The sequence below is a fragment of the Gavialis gangeticus genome, unplaced genomic scaffold (assembly GCF_001723915.1).
Source record: "Gavialis gangeticus isolate Ggan-Ray unplaced genomic scaffold, GavGan_comp1, whole genome shotgun sequence".
Taxonomy (NCBI): domain Eukaryota; kingdom Metazoa; phylum Chordata; order Crocodylia; family Gavialidae; genus Gavialis; species Gavialis gangeticus.
The window spans coordinates 2,010,191-2,026,936 of record NW_017728992.1 but is presented as its reverse complement, the minus strand read 5'-3'; the positions used below and the strand labels follow the sequence as shown (position 1 = coordinate 2,026,936).

General features: G+C 41.9%; 1 protein-coding gene across 4 annotated transcripts in view; it reads left to right on the top strand.

Moving 5' to 3' along the window:
- Positions 1–14,846, top strand: part of RPRD1A (regulation of nuclear pre-mRNA domain containing 1A) — a 73,059-nt gene extending 58,213 nt beyond the window's left edge. The window contains exons 7-8 of one of the 4 annotated variants that reach the window (XR_002098102.1): positions 2,500–3,359; positions 5,423–6,575. Coding sequence is in view for 3 of the 4 variants with exons in the window: in XM_019520638.1 (XP_019376183.1) it covers positions 13,163–13,312 (150 nt within the window). In the remaining variant the exon portion in view is untranslated. Of the gene's footprint in view, positions 1–2,499; positions 3,360–5,422; positions 6,576–13,162 lie in introns of those variants that run through there. The other 3 variants (XM_019520638.1, XM_019520629.1, XM_019520663.1) reach the window with 3 other exon arrangements.
- Positions 14,847–16,746: the final 1,900 nt, after the last annotated feature.

Sequence of the window (16,746 nt, the reverse complement as noted above, 5' to 3'; positions counted from 1 at the left end):
CTATTCTCGTCCACCCACCCCTGTAACCTGTCTAGGTCTGATTGTAGCCTATTCCTTCTTTCTAACGTACCCACATCCCCCCACATCTTAGTGTCATCAGCAGATTTGAACAGGGTGCTTTTTACCCCTCGTCCAAGTCACTGATGAAGGTGTTGAACAGTGCGGGCCTGAGGACCGAGCCGTGGGGGACCCCACTGCCCACATCCCTCCAGGTCAAAAATGACAATCCACCACCACTCTCTGGGTGTGGCCCTCCAGCCAGTTGGCGACCCATTTGACTGTGTAGGTGTCGACACCACAGTCCCCCAGTTTGTTAATGAGAACAGGGTGAGAGAGTGTCGAAGGCCTTCAGAAAGTCCAGAAAGACTATGTCCACTGCTACCCCTGCATCTAAATAACTGTACTCAGTTATTTATTATGAGGAAAGATCCCTTCCCTTGCCCCCTCCCCCCCTTCCTTCTGCCTTTCAAAAACACAGTGTATATCTTATTCAGGGGTGTATTGTATTTGAGCAGATGCAGTATTTTTCTTTGAGCCCCCTGCTTCATTTACTTCATGGCAAGGCCCTGCTCTGAGGGTAATGGTTTCAGTCAGAGAATATTCCGCTTGGACTCTTTGCTTCGCAAGAACAGCAGTGAATGAGGCAAGGGAAGGGATTGCAGGAAGAGAGCGACAGGTTTAAGACTTCTTACGGATGCCTTGAAGAACTGGATTCTACAGCATGCCTTTGTGACCACCTGTGTATTCTTTTTCTACTAGGTGCTCAACTTAAAAACCTGACCTCATTAATTTGGGATACCCAATTTAAGGTCATCTCTCTGTATCTCTGCTCCCCCCTGTGAAATGAGGTTATATAATTAAAATACTTTATGGGGGTTTCATGAAAGTTTTTATTAGTTTGTGAAGTGGTCGGAGTACCTTAGTGATGAGCACCGTAGAAGAGCCATCAAAGAAATGTAATCTCTCTCTAGCTGAAATTTTGAATAATGTGTAGTGAATAAGACCCTGGGGCCGCATACTAAACATCAAGGAGCGAATAAATTGAGCATAGTCCATTCTCTCCAGTATATATTTCTCATATTTACCTTGTGGAAAAACAATATCATACAGAGAGGCCATATTAAGGTTATAAAAGCCAACCTTAAATTGGCATTTCCTTATTTTTTAGGTTGATTTTTTTAAAACTTTTTTGCATCCTTTATTATAGTCTTGTAATATAGACTTGGTCTATATAGTTTTGTAATGTAGGCTTTTTTATTATAAAGTACATCAGTAACATGTATGTCTAAATTGAATGGATTAAATGTTAAACTACTTGGAGTTTTTATTAATGGATCTTGTCATTTTTTTAAAACACAATTTGAGATTTATTTCTTTGCATATTTTTCTAAGGGATGGTCTCCTGCCTTCTGTACCCCTGCATGTTTTTTTTTTTTTTTTTTTTTCCTACAAAAACCTGCACTGGGAAGATAAAGATTGTGGACTCAGAAAAAAGTGCAGTTTACCAATAAATGTTCTGTTTCATTTCTGAACTTGAAAGTCTGTACAGCAAGGTTCTGCACTCTACTACCCTTCATATGAAAGAGGAAAGACTTGTGGCATTTTGTGGGGCACTGTTATGAATGTGGAAAATTCTGCAGCTAATTAAATTCTGCACTTAACTAAAAAAACAAAACTGAATTTAATGGGCTTCAGGAGTCAGAGATTCCAGTTTTCAATTAGGCATCCAAATCCGTATTTTGGATTAACTAAGCACTTGGATAAATAACTGTAATCTTTAAAATTGGATTACAAAATCTATATTTTATCTTGAAGGAGTGTGGATTTTCTCTCATATATGATATAAAGCTAAAGAAAGGTCCAAGTGAAATATTAAGGCTTTCTTTTGAATTTTTTATTCTGAAAAACATCACAAATGCTATTTTATTCCATTGTTTTTCTTTCTGGAGTCTTACACATGCAATATGCTGCAATCAGAATACAGCTGAGTTTTGGTATATGCTGTCTCCCTGCAGTGAGATGTATTAGCAGTAGGCAGGTAGTTTCTTCTTCTAGACTGTCTTCTGGTAAAAGGAAGATATATCTTCTGAGCTATGTCACTCAGGATATAGACTGTCATAAGTGATAATATTTGTAGTTTTCTTTAAAGAGCTATGCAAAACAGACACATGACAGAAAACACTGAAGTGTTGTAAATTAGCTCTAATTGTATCAAATATGGCCCTTAATAAAACAGGGGCAACAAAATACTTCACTGTGAGGAGGAACCTTGCACTGCTTCCCTGTGAGAATGGGCTCTAGAGAGAGAAATGGAATCAAATGGTTACCAATCATACCATGTTACATTTCTACCCTCCAGCTAAGTAGGGTTAGTCTGCTGACATCCCACAGTGCTTTGCTTCCTACTGTCCCAAAGTGGCCCTTCTGTGACTCGCTCAATTCCAGTGCTCTAGGGTCACAGGGTCTGTCCAGTATCTAACCTTATTTTTTTAAAACTAGGTGTTGAGACACAGAGCAGTATCTGTTTCCTGGACTGCCACCTCAGGAACTTGGTTTCTCGAGTGTGATGCACTCTCAAGTATGTGTTCTCTTGCTACACTGCTCCATCTGCACACAAAAAAATGCCTGTGTCCCTGAAGCACTCCACTGCAAGTGGAAGTCATAGACTTTTTCCCCTTTTGGGTGGGAAGAGAATGCCCTCAGGAAAACCATATCATGGATGTATTAATATATCACAATAGATGTGGCAGCTCACGGCCACAAATAGGAATAGCATCAGTACTTGATCAAGGAGAAGGTCCTGAAGACATCATACAAGAAATAATGCGATACCAGCTGTGTTGGAGATGCAGGGATGGCAACATACTTGCTATAAGGAGCTGTCACTCATACTGAACAGAGACCCGTTCATTGAGTCCTCACAGATTTGAGGGTGAATCCAGAGCTATCCAGTGAGAGTGGTGATGTGTACCTGGAGGACCATGAGGAGATTCTTGCCCTCCCAGGCACAGTTCCAGCAGGGGCAGAAGGATATTGGGGAGTCTCGCCTCTTCCTGTCTAGGACTGCTGAGAAATATGTACCAGCCCTCAGGACAGGACAGCTTGAATGGCGTCAGCATCAGGGAGGACCAGCTGACCACCATATTGTCTATCCATCCCACCCTCATAACCAGCTGTCCTGCCATCATCCCACAACACCATCGTGCTGTTGTCCCACATGTTCCTTCTGCTACCCTCTCTCCTGACAGCCCTGGCCCTTACCACTTCCTTTCAGCACCTTAGGGCCAGTTGCTTGGAGGAAATGCTAAGGCATGATGGCTCAGAGGGAATGCCTGAATAGCTGGACACCAACCTGACTGGTAAGTACTTAGAATGTGGTGGCATCACTTGCTCCTCACCCTCCTCCCCAAACTGACTAGAACCACCAAGATCCGGGTTATGGATGACCGGTGTCAACAGCCGAGTCACTGAGAAATGGTAGGGCAAAACTTTGGAAATGAGGACTCTGTAGCAGCTTCAAAAGAAGGCAGAAATAGCCCTAGGAATCTGATTGTAGGTTTGTTGTGGGGCAAGCACTTTTTCCTATCTAGCACCTCCATGCACAGATAACAGTATCTGAGCACTCCTTGCCTGTCCCTTGTCCATAGCAACTATCCAAACTGAGGTCTCCCACTGCCTGCTGTTGAGGATCACCCATACATGGTAGGAGACATCTACCTTGCCTTTTAGGCAGTGCTTCTTGCTCCTCTGCTTGTCTTACCCAGCCTTTGGCCTGTAGGACTGATCCTTCCTTTTCCCAACTGCTGTTACCTGTCAGCAAAATCCCATCCCCATCCACACACCCTCCCTGACGTTCCTTTTGCCAGCTTCTTCTCAATAGGCCCCCTCTCCCCTTCCCTAGGATCCTTCCTGTTCATTACATGACCCCATGTTCCAGGCTATAGGAATGAAAGGAAAACACCTTGATTTCGACCTGTCTCTGTATGACAAATGCAGCAAACTGCTGAAACCCTACTGCACTTTGCAGTACCCATTCCTTTCCCCACTGCACTGACCATAGGAGCACTTATACATGTCCCTTACCAGCTGTTGGCTGGTTCTCCTGGCCCTGCAGCCCAAGACCTCTGGAAAGTTTGAAAAAGTCCTCACAAAAGGAACTAAGAAAGGGGGAAAATAGATCTTTTAGACAAAAGAATTGTTTGTATTTGCTTATGCAGAGAAGTGTAAGCAAAGCAGCTACTTTTTGAAGTGCTCACTTGATTCCATAAATATTCTTACTGATTCTCTTTCCCTCCATCAGTCAGATTTCCCTGCAATACAGCTTCTTCCAGAAATGTAAATTACAGAAGAAATCACAAACGACCAAATGAAAAGACCACCAGAGAAAGACCACCTCCTCCCTTCCCAGCCAGTTCCCACTGAGAGTTGTAGCCTGCTTCCAGGCAGTGCAGCAATGGACATGGGGACATGGGTTTACAGTTCACAACTGGAAACAAGTGGCTTGTCCCTTTAGTCACGGAGTCCTTGGTACACCATTGAAAATCCTGGGGAAAGTTTGTAGACTGTAGCTTGAGCAGGAATGCATCCAGGTAGGGCTGGAGATCTCTAGGAGATTCCCTGACAGTGGCATGGAAGCTTTGTGTTATATCTCCGATTCGAATGCTGTTATTTCCATGGGGTCCGTGAATGGACTAGAGTAAAAATTGTCCATAGATCAGCTAAGACACTAAGCTTTGGTAGAGAGAACTTTTGTGGGGAAAGCGTTTGGCATTTTGGCCAGCAGTTGCCTGAAACCAGAAAACCATCCTTGGGAAAAACTGGTCAAAGGTGAATAACCAGCCCTTTGGCTTTGAGCTTCTTTTTCTTGAATGAGTCAATAGAACACCATACTGTGACCCAAGCCTTTGGAGAGGTATTCGCATTTGGTGTTGGGCAGCCTTGCTCTGATGTTGAAAGGCAGACTCTCTGTCTCTCCAGAGTGTGAGGTAGAATCGTCTGCAGCATTAGATAGGGTGCACAACTTTTGGCAAACTCCTTATATATTTCCTTCTGTCTGATGCTGAAGCCATGGAGGAGAGTCCCACCAACATAAATCAGAGGCTTGCAGGGTTAGGGAGAACACTAAGAACATCAGGCTTCAGAGGCCAACCTTGACCTTCCTCCTCCTTTCAAGGTCCTATCCCCATGCTAATTATAGGCAGAATTGTCTGAGTGAGGAGTGCCTTACACAAGTTGACCCTCTGCCTGCAAGGTCAATGAAGGCAGCGTATGTGGAATACTATGGACTGGTGTACTTACTATTGCAGGAGTCTGAAGAAAATGTAAATAAGTTTCTGAGAAGGCATGCAAAAAATGGGGATTTATAACTTACTATTAAGCCATGTTTGTTTAATGACAACTCTTGTCTTTATTGTCATTGCAGGGTCCAAACCTGCAGCCATGACTGGTCCAACAAGTGCTGATAGAGGTTTGAAGGACACAAGCTGAGACTGCAGCTTAGAGAGGAGCAAAGATGAAGAAAAGTGGGGGGGGGAAGCAAAAAGCAAAGACTTGGTAGCATCCCCAGAGAAGAGAACTATGGGATCAGAAGATTGGCATTTTTGGATGGAGAACCATAGGGACCATTGTGCTGACCTGGTTAGAAGCAGTGTTTCCTAGACCATGTGTACTGTTGTGTTTCAGGCACAGCAAAATGCTGAAGCCACCACTGAGGAAGCTGGCCTGGAAAAGCAGACCATGGACATGCTGGTGCAGAACCTACATACAGAGACGCATGTCAGTCTCTCATAGACACTTTCAGTTAGCAGATAGAGAGCACTTAACCCATTCTCCATTTTACCCACAATGGCTGGACCTATCCCTGCTGATCCATAGGCACTGGACTTTGTGCTCCTACCTCTGCACCAGCACTTTCCACCTGACTTCTAAATAACCCCTCCAGCTCCATGCCCTCCCCAATGGATAAACCTTTGTGCTTTAGACAGGGCCCCCTAGCCCTTGCACCCATGTCTTCTAATCCCACACCTCTACTCCGTGCCCTTAATTACACATCCCCTACTGAGAAGAAGACCAAGCCTTTGTGTCCAAGTACTCTCCCCTTCCCTCTCCCCATGCCTCTCTTTTATCTAGCCCTTTCAAACAACCTAGCCAGCCACTATACTATGAGACCCCAGCACCCCTACTCCAGCACTGGATGGAGCTCCAGAATGCTGTCCCCCCCAGAAGATTTGGACACACGGAGGCAAAAACAGAAGTCTTTGACCTTGTGGGGTCTTACACGCTTCATCACAGAGGAAAACTGTGGTGTGGGACTAGTCCCTTTGATCCCTTCAACTAAGTGGGTTAGCATGCTGTTCTGTCACTCTCCTCGAGGACTTAGTGAGCCATTGTTGGCAAGGCTTGTGGGCCATTTTCAGGGAGCATTCTTTCCCCTTCCTTTCCTTCAGTTCACCTAACAGTCACCACATACCTCATTCCTCCTTCCAGTTTGCAAAACACTTTCTTTATTTCAAGAGCACAGCACACAGTATTTAAATGTTTTAAAATGTTTAATAAAATGTTCTTTGGGTCTAAACGCAAACTAATTGTATTTTGCATTTGGGTCTGCATCACACAGCAATGCCTGCCTCCCACTCAGTCTGGCACTGCTGAAAGTAGTTCACCAGGACTTCCCTCAGGGGAGGATCCTAATAGGTGTTGTCCTTGAGAGGCTTAGTCTCTGAGGCTGGCACTTGCTGGCAAAGCTCTGGGTCTCCACTTCCCTGGCCTTGCATATATTAGGGAGGATGTAAGCCAAAATGATCATCCAGGTACCACTTGTTATCATCCAAGCACCCCTGTGGACCTCTCCACTGTGTCTTGAGGTGCTCAAAGGCACATTCCAGTGTCTTCTGTCAGGTGTTCAGGCAGTTATTGAAAGGCTCTTTCCTGATTTCCAAATGTCTGGTACTTAGGTTCCTAACCCATGGGAGACATGGATAAGCTAACCATAAGAGTAGCAGGGGGAGGGGGTTGTCACTCCTCCAGCTCTTTGCTGGGAAAGCCATGAACAAACACTCCTGGCATCATCAGAGACACAAGGCTAGAGTTCCTGAAGACGCTAGTTTTATGGATCTTGTCCAAGCAGTGTCTATGATGCAGTACAACCGTTTACAGTTGATGTACTCAAAGCAGCAGTGCACCCCAGGCACTGAACGTAGATATGGTTGGAAATGTAGTTGCCATCAGTGGTTTCAGTGCAGTTTGGAAAGCCATCCAGACAAATCCAGCCGTGACCTGAAACGGGTGAGGCAGTAGAAACTTCGTACCAGCACCTTCTGGATGTCACAACACACTTCCTGGACATCTGATTCAGTTGTGGATATTCTTATACCAAGGTGGTTGGTGATAGATCAGGTCCTCTTGAGTTGGTGACTTGCCTCCGGCGCAACGTATCTTAGGAGCTTCAAGACTATTTGCTTGTCTTGTGTGTCTGCCTGAAACAATGCTTGTGTGTCTCATGCCTGAATGTGGTCCCAAGGGAGGCCACCTTTCTTAGTATCCCTTAACTGCTGCTTCTGGCATAAAGCTTCTGGATGGACAGAGCATGGAGATGCCTTTCATATGCTAGGGGCACAGAGCTTAGGCCTTCTAGCAGGCAGATGTGCTGGAAGAATATGGAAAGCATAGCCAAGTATGTGATGATTCTTCAGGGGAGCAGAGCTAGTACACAAGAGATTGGAAGGAGAGGAGACAGTAGGACTCCATTCCTTGTTTCCACTGGGAATGCACATGAAACTGACCAACTCTGAAGTGTCAGGAAAACTGAATAGAAGCCTGGGGGTTCAAATATCCATAAGGTTCTGCTGTTGCTACTTGGCTGTTTTCAGACTACTACTTACTAGCCACCTAGCTGTGGTGCTGTACGGCAGGATGGAGAGCTGGACTATGGAGCTCTGTGGGCCAGATCCAGGCTGCGTATTTGACACCCCCAGTTTGTCTGGTACCAATGTGCTTTAAATTAGAAGCAGCTAAAATGAATAAGGAATTGAAGTGTTTCATGTCTATGTCTGTCAGTAACCTTAAGTTCCAAGTTTCATTAGATGAGGCATATTCCATGAACTAATTACAGAAGCTCAATATCAAGGGATGTTCCTACTTAGATAGGAGGCATATATTTAAGACTTTACTTGAACATAGTTCAGTCCTTTGCTAACCTATTTGTTGAGGATAAGTGTAGTACCTAATTACAAAGTTGTTGGCCCTTTTTGCTGGCAAATATTTGTCATGTGAAAAATGGTCTGGATGGGAAAGAAGTATACTATTACCATTACTTCCATAAAAATATTCTCTTCTTTTTAAGCTAGCACAGTAACTGAAGTGTTCAAAAGTGTTTTTGACTACCAAAACAAGTTTTTTGTTAGGGCAGTCAGATAAGCCCATCTCTATTGATTACTGGAAATACTCAAAATGATTGTCTAAAGATCATTTCATACAAAAGGGCAAACAAAAAAGAGTAATGTAACTCAATACAGCAGTTGGGCATATGCCTGAAAGGGCAAAATTCTTTATAAGTATCAAGAGATGTAAAGTCCTTTCCAGTAATGGTTTGTCTTAGAGGGACCTTTGATTGAATGAGGTATATGACTATGTTCTTATCCAGGGGTGGGCAATTATTATGGGCAGAAGGCCGTTTACGAAGTTTGGGCAAGCTGTCTAGGGCCACATAGGTAGCCCCGCCCCTTGACAGGTGCCCTGCCCTCTGGTCGTCATCTTGTGTCTGGAAATCCCACCCACTAACCCCTGACCTTTGCCACCAGAAGTCCTTCCTTTTGCCCCTGGGAGTACTCCTTTCAGCAATGGGTTTCCCCATCTCGGAACGAGAAAAATACCAAATTATATTCTAAAAGAAAACATTTACAACATTCATTAATTTGATTTCAAAAAATATTTTTGTCCCGATTTACATGTGTTTGTGTAGTGTACGTGGAAGTGATTGCACAATAGCTTAAAATGAAGTCTTACTCTTGTATATTCTGGGGTGTGGGTATAGGTTTGTGGGGGGCTGTGGGTATGTGGGGTGTGGGGAAGGGCATGGGTGTGTCTCTGGGATGGATAGGTGTGGGGTGAGGGAGCATGTGTGTGTGTGTGTGGATTTGTGGGGTGTGGGTGGGTATGGGATTTGTGAGAGGCTGTGGGTTGGAGGAGGGTGGCTGGGCTGTGTGGGGGGGTGGGTGTGGGGGTCTGTATGGCAGTGCAAGGGGGGGTGTGGGTGCATGTGTATGGTAAGGTGTGCATGTGTGACTTACCCTACAAACACACACGGTCTCTGTTGCTGCCTGCACACACACGCACACCCTTTGCCCCTGCCTATACACGTACACACACATACCCTCTGTCCCTGCCTAAACACACACCCCTCCCACTCCCGTCCCTGGGGTACTGGTGTGGCTCACGTTCCCCAGTCTGATGATGCAGCCTGGGTCCACATGGTGCTGAAGCAGTGTGGGGGCAGGAAGGCAGGGAAATGGCTGGGGGTAGAGCTGCTTGATCTAATAAAAATTAGCAATTTCCCAGTTGGTCTAATAAAAGGTATCATTTTCAAACCAAGAGTTCTAGTTTTTTGTATGCCTTCTGTGCTGTAGTAGGCATTTCATTTCATGACTGAGGTATGTGTCATGCCTTTTAGCTGGATGTCAGCTATTTGAAATCTGGTCACTAGTATTTCACCTGTGTTCAAAACCTGTGTTCAAAACCTGTGTTCTGAAAGTGGTGACTCTGCTGCATCAAAATACTAACCTCATTCCAAAATTGTTTATCCTTCCGAATCATGTATTCTTAGTTTCTCCTTTACATATAAAATTCCTTGCCAAATATTCTTTAGGAGACTATTAATGCATGCTGTATTAGAAAGGAACAGAAAGGAAAGCATAAGGTTATTAAGATTTTTAGATTGAAAGATTGTTATGACAAAGGACCAGCTCTCTGTTTATTCAAAGTCAGGATTACTAGAATCTTTGGATACTACAGATGCACAATATTAAACAGTTTTTGGTTTGTTTTGCAGGGGGGTCTAAAGGCCTCAATCAGGATTAACTTCTCCCTCTCCAGAGTCACTTCTTAAAGGTGCTTGCACCAGAGAAGAGGATCAGTGCAAATTTAACTTAATAATTTTTGTTTTCCTTTCAAGAAGTGACACATAACTCCATAGAACTTTTTTAATGGTTTGTAAAGTAGTATCATGATAATTTGAATACAGCTCTATTCTTTCTACAGACAGCAAATATTTGAAGCTTAACTATGGATTATTTATTATTTGTATTGTATTACTATGTCATAGGACTCTGATTAAATAGCACAGGACACCTGAATTTCATGGTTTTAATAATGATGACAATAAGATCTGTATTTGTTTTCTGGCCCTCTCCAGTTATGTGAGCTTGATATTTCATTTTGAATGGGTGAGATCTATGGATCAGTGATTACAGAGATGGTGGAGGGTTTGTTGGTTGGGACTAAGAGCCAGTATTTATTATTACAAATTTGGGAGTTCTGCTTGACTGTATATTATTTTTAGTCACTCATATTATTATATTAACAAGGTTACATATATGCTGGGGATTTAAATTCTATAAATATCAGGAGGTGGTGTGATTTGGTAGCCAAAACCTAGGCCCATGACCTCCTACCGTACCCCCACATCCATGGTCATCATCCAGCACGGACATTAACCTGATGTTGGTAATTGCAATTTCAGCCTTTAAACCTTGACTATAAATGAAGCATTTTGTTGATATTTCCAGGAAGATTTCTCCAAAATATATGGAGCAATGTGGTAATAAGATACTTGGCTGAAATTTTAAGTGGTTGTAAAAAATGGAAGATACAATTCCTATTTAAACATTCATCCTTGCATAGACACCAAGTGCTTGGGGGCCCAAGGGGCCTGGCCCCACCCAGTAAGAGGACAGTCGGCCCAAGCCTGAGGAAAATTATGCAATATTTCTTAGGCACAATGACCGAGGCCAGAGATCTGAGTTTTCCATTCACAGGAAAAATGCAGATTTTCTCTTTTAATGGTGAAAAGCTTAGGAAACTGCATGTTTCCCTTCGCATGCTGGCAGAGCTCCATCCTAGAAGAGGCTGCTTGGGGCTGGGGGAGAGCAGGGAGGGTAATCGGAGGCAGGGGGCACCAGATGTGTGTGCACATGCACATACATGTGGCAGCCAAGCATTGGTGGAGAATAGCTCCTGCAGCTCCCTCCAGGTAAGTCTATGGGAATGAGGGGAGGGGACCCAGGCAATGCAGCCAGAGTGTACAGGCGATGCAGCGGAGAACGGTCAGGGGCCCAAGGTGACATGGGGGGCACGTGCCCCCCAAGATTTCTGCACCCACAACAGGGCACAGGGCTGCAGCTGGATTGGACCAGCTCTGAGCAGGAGCTGCCTCCACAGCCCAGCTGGTGGGACCTAGTGTAGGCAGGAGCACCACACTGACTTGGCTACCAAGGTCAAGCATAGTGGCAGTGCAGAGTTGTGCCCTTGCTGCTGCTGGGTGGGCAGGGAGCATCTCAGCTTGGCAGTATGGCGCTCCCTCCTGTGCCAGGTCTCACCTGCTGGGCTGTGGAGGCAGCTCCTGCCTGGAGCTGGTCCAGCCTGGCTGTAGCCCCGTGCCCTGCTATGGATGCAGAAATCTTGGGGAGGCATGTGGTCCACCACCCCTCCATGTGTCGTCTGTGCCCCCCCCCACTCCTCCATGTGTCATCACCCCCCTTCCCTACACACCCACCCCATTCCCCACACACTGGGTGGGGGGGGGCACGTGTCCATCTTAGCCCCTCCCAGAGCAAAAGTAAAAGTAATAATAAAAATGTCACACAAGTCGTTTTTCCAATAATATAGAAACAGGATATAATTTCTAAAGAAATTGACAAATTACATGTGCTGAAAACATTTATGAACAGTCTGTTTTAATGTAGACATTTGCTTACAGTTAAAAATTGATCCCAAAATCAAAAGAAGCCAGGAGTATCCTGCAGCAATCCTTGTCTTGTGAAATGTGTTAAGCTTTCAGTGTTTATATCACTGTAGTGAGTCAGTTTCTGCTTCTGCTTTAATTCTTTGTGGCACTCTGGGCAAGTCATATTGCTTCATTGTGCTTCAGTGAAGCTGATAATTTTTATATTGACATAATAATGCGTGGCATACAGGGTTGTTACAGGTCTTTTTAAGGCTGAATTAACTTTTCCAAAGCAGTTTGAAAGCCCCCAAATTAAGGTCCCAATCACGTGTACACATAGGGTAAAATCCTGCCACACTGATATCAATAAAAGTTGTGGCATTAGTTTTATGCATCCTGTGATTAGTACATTGACTCAAAGATAGCCAGCCTACCTCAGAATTTTCAGTGTGTTGAGTTGGAGGCACTGGACTTGCTTCAGATCTCTCTCGTATAAATCATAAGTAACCTCACTGAAATCAGTAGAGTTATAAGACACAAGTAAGAGCAGAAACAGTTTCAAGTAACTTTAGTATAGTATCTCAGAATAATTGCATGCTATCAGAAATTTGTACCACTAATATAGACATCTGCCTCTTCATTTAGTTTTTCCTATCACAGTAAAAGAAAAAAATGAGTAGTAACATATAAGTAAATCTCTTGAGAAGTGTTGTGATTGGTTTCTGGAAATCAGATGTTTTTGTTAGCCATCATATGTTTTTGTTAGCCATAAACCTTTTGCAAAATATTTATTTCTCTAAGGATATGGACAGATGAAAACATTAAGATGGCTTAAAAACTGGTTGGTGGGGAATGCCACCACATATCTGTTTCTCCACAGTAATTGTTTAATGTGTCTCTTCCTGTCCCACACTAAGTGGAAGCCAACATGCTTACTCCTGAATGAAACCGGACAATGTTATTGTAATTTAGCATCCACTTACTGTGGGATAGGAGTGGACACAATTATTTAGTGTGGAGCAGCTGATGTGGTTAGACCCCCTACCTTTCATCTTGGCATAATTTATTTGTCCATCCCTATAAAATTACATTTGGTTGTCTCAGGTATTTAAGAAATTATTTTTTATACAATATCAATTAAATAATATGGGTGATATTTGAAATCCTAGCCTATAGCAGCAGTGTCTGGAAAAGAACCTCATGGTGAATTATTTTGTATTTCAGGAATACAAACGCAAGCTAGCCAGAGTATCCCAGGTCCGAAAAGAACTCAGGTCACGCATCCAGAATCTTCCTGACCTGTCCCGACTCCCAAATGTTACAGGCAGCCATGTACACCTACCATTTGCAGGAGATATCTACAGTGATGATTGATAATAAGAACATCTCTTTCCATTGCCTCTACTTTTCTGTGGAATGAGGGGTAGGTCAGACTGGTTGATATTCCTGTAGTATTATTTTTGTATATTGTTGTTGGAGAATGGTGGTATAAATATTCCAGATAATTTATAAGAATTGTTTAATATTGATTTGTTTACTATTTTATTGGTAAGTGAGCATTTAGTTACATTTCTAAAAGGTGGCATCTGTGTATTATTATGTTAAAAATAGGTAATTACCTTAAATATACTTATCTTTTATACAGACTTCGATCAGGTGCCCTTTAAGAAACTGATTGGTTTCTGCTTTATGATTTTTCTTATGTACCCTCTCTACTCCATGTAGTTTCAACATATAATCAAAGTATACATTTAAATTGCTACATTTCAATGACTAGTGAGGCACTAGAAATCACACTTTTGGAAAATCACAATTTTATGTTGATAGTAGGTTACTGCAATTTATTTTTAAGTTGAAAGTGATCTTACTGGCTATTATTAATGGACTTGTTCCCGAAGTAAAACAAAACTAAGTTATTAATCAATTTTGAAAATGGAAAATATTAATCATGTTAAATTCAGTATGTCTTTCATTGATTTGCTTTTCAATTTATACTACCGTAGTAACTTTTCTTTCTCTTAAAACTTCACAGTTTCAAAATTGAGGGACCACTGGCTTGTACAGCAACCCATTTCTGGCACATCCATCTCCATTAAAAAGCTGATCCCAAAAATGTGAAGCAATTCCACAGCTTTAATTATAGTGTGAGTTAGTTGTGTAGGACCAGATCTACCGTTGAATGCCCATGATTAAGATTTGAATGTGCTTAAGTACCATTTTACACATGCAACGCAATACTACAAGTAGAATGCTGTAGTAAATGTAGAATTTGGGCCAAATCATTCTCTCCCATGGAGACATCCATCCAGAAAGGCCAATAAGAGCCAAAGCCCCCATCCCTCCAAGTCCCTAGCAAACATCATCTAAATTTATGTCGCTTTTCTCACAGAAAGAGGGAAAATTCTTAGGTTATTGTATATAGTAAAATGTGGGAAAATGTTGCTGAATATTTGTTTTGTTTTTAACTCCAGTATGATACAAATACAGCATTTGTATATGGGTAGATAAACTTGGGGAAATATAATTGTTTACCATTTTTCTTGTATACACATAAAGGGCCAGCTTTTAAGGGTATTCAAGAGTCTAAATATACAGATAGATGTTTACTGAGACTTTCAGAATTGTTGAGCCCTCACTCCTTTTGAAATCGGTGCAAGTTAGGCACTTTTGAATCCCTCCCTAAATATCTGTGTCTTTATAAATACCCTTAAAAACCTGGCTCAAAGGTTTGCAGAGGATGTATTAAGAATTTTCTGTTAATTGTTTTTCTTAGTTCCATTTCACTGTAAACTTTCATACCAATCTTAACAAATACTCACCATTACTTATCATGCCTAGTTTTGCAAATTAAAATATTGTACATCAGCAAAATGAAAACAGAAATAAAGTTTACAACAAATTAACACTTTCTCTAATGATACAATTTTAAACATAATTGTTCTGGAAGTAAAAATAGACTGAAAGTTTCTTTGTAATCCTGGTGTGAAATCCTGGCTCTATTGAAGTCAATAGGACCTTTTTGCCATGAATGCTATTAGGGACAGGCCCTGGAATACTTTTTCATTGTGAACAGGAGATAAAATATTTATTTTTCAAAATATGCATATTTAGACACAAGCCCTGTGTTTGATTATCCTCCCTCACACACAGTGCCACAAATGGATCATAGTTAAGGGTGAAACCAAAAAGGTTTTCCACAGCATCCTTTCTCTCAAGTATGGTTTTGACAGCTCACAAGTCAGAGAGAGCTCAGTCCCCCACCCAAGTATATTTCTCTGTACATCTCAAGGTAAAAAAGAGTATTCGTAAAGAGAATCTAGACTCTTCAGGATAGTCTCTGGGACTGTGCCTGTCCTCCCTAGCTAGATCATATCATTATAAGTGTGGTTGCTATGGCCTTTCAACCACGCTTGGCAATAGAGCACTCTAATACTCTCTTGGGTGTATATTCATGAAGTAGGAACCCACAGGAACTAAAACCAAGAGGATAAACATTCATTTACACAGATTTCCCCCTGAGACTTGCAATGGGATGATAACACACAAAAGTATCTGGCAGACCCCGCTCAAAAATCAGATTAGGAAATGAGACTATTGATGCTGGTTAATCTGAAGTCATCTGGCTGATGGCAGTTCAGGTTTATGACTCCATAGCAAAATCAGAGGGTGGAAGCGGGGCATAATTAGCTCCAAGGAAACAAAGTAGGTTTTCTTTAGCAGAGATAGGCATGTACAAAGACAAATCTGTGGTTATCTTTAAAGAGAATGTTAAGTATGACTGGAAATTTAGACCTACATTGAACTTCATGTTTAAACGTGTTCTAATCCATTAAACTATAGCTGTATAAATGTGTGTTTAGGCATATACATGACTCAAAGCAGTTATCTCATGAACGAACCAGAAAAGCACAGAACAAAACAATAGTCTCAACAAAACACATATTCCAAAGCAGGAAGATCATTATAACCATGCAGAGCCCCCATTTGATTCATGCAGGCTCTGTGATTTCTAGGTTTTTCTTGAAGATCCTTGTAGAATCCAGAACCAGGATTTGCAAAACATTTTCTTGCAGAGAGAATGTAAACACTTGTACTTTCTCCTCTTGCCTTTTAGAGAAAATAGTGTGAACTTAATGTGTTAAAGTTGGGGTAAAATCAGCTTTTGCAAGCTCAAGAACAGAGAAGATAGACACTAACTTCACTATGTCTGTTTTGTTCTTCCAAAATTTTAGTATTGTAATACTGTTGCATCTCTATAGATAAATGAGTCGTTAAATAAAAAAAAAATAGGAAAAATCTTTTCCTCATCATAAAAAAAATACACTAATCTCAAAGAAAAGTTAAGTGAGAAGTTTGAGAACTATGCATGCTGCTTTTTCTGGATAAAATTTTCTCTATTTTAGTACTAAAATCTTTACCTCATTGAACCCTTGGTTTTTGAAATAGCCATTAATAAGCTGAAATTTAGGGGAGATAAACGTCCCTGGTTTGTCACTACAAGAATCCCATGCCAATCAATGAATGATGAGCTGGATTTCATATAATTTTACAGTATCAACCAAATTAGAAGTTTTAGTGCTGTGACAATAAATGCACCAAAGGAGATGATCCATTAAGATACAGCAACAGCCATTATATTGATATCCTTAAATTCTTAGCTACAAACCTTAGCATACATTCCTGTAACATCTCAAGAGTAAGTGTGGGAAGCTCAGAACCTGAAAACAAAAGTTTGGAGACTAAATGACAGAAAATAATTAACTAGGAAATAGTAAATGAAACAAATGTCTGTCTTAACAGAAATACAG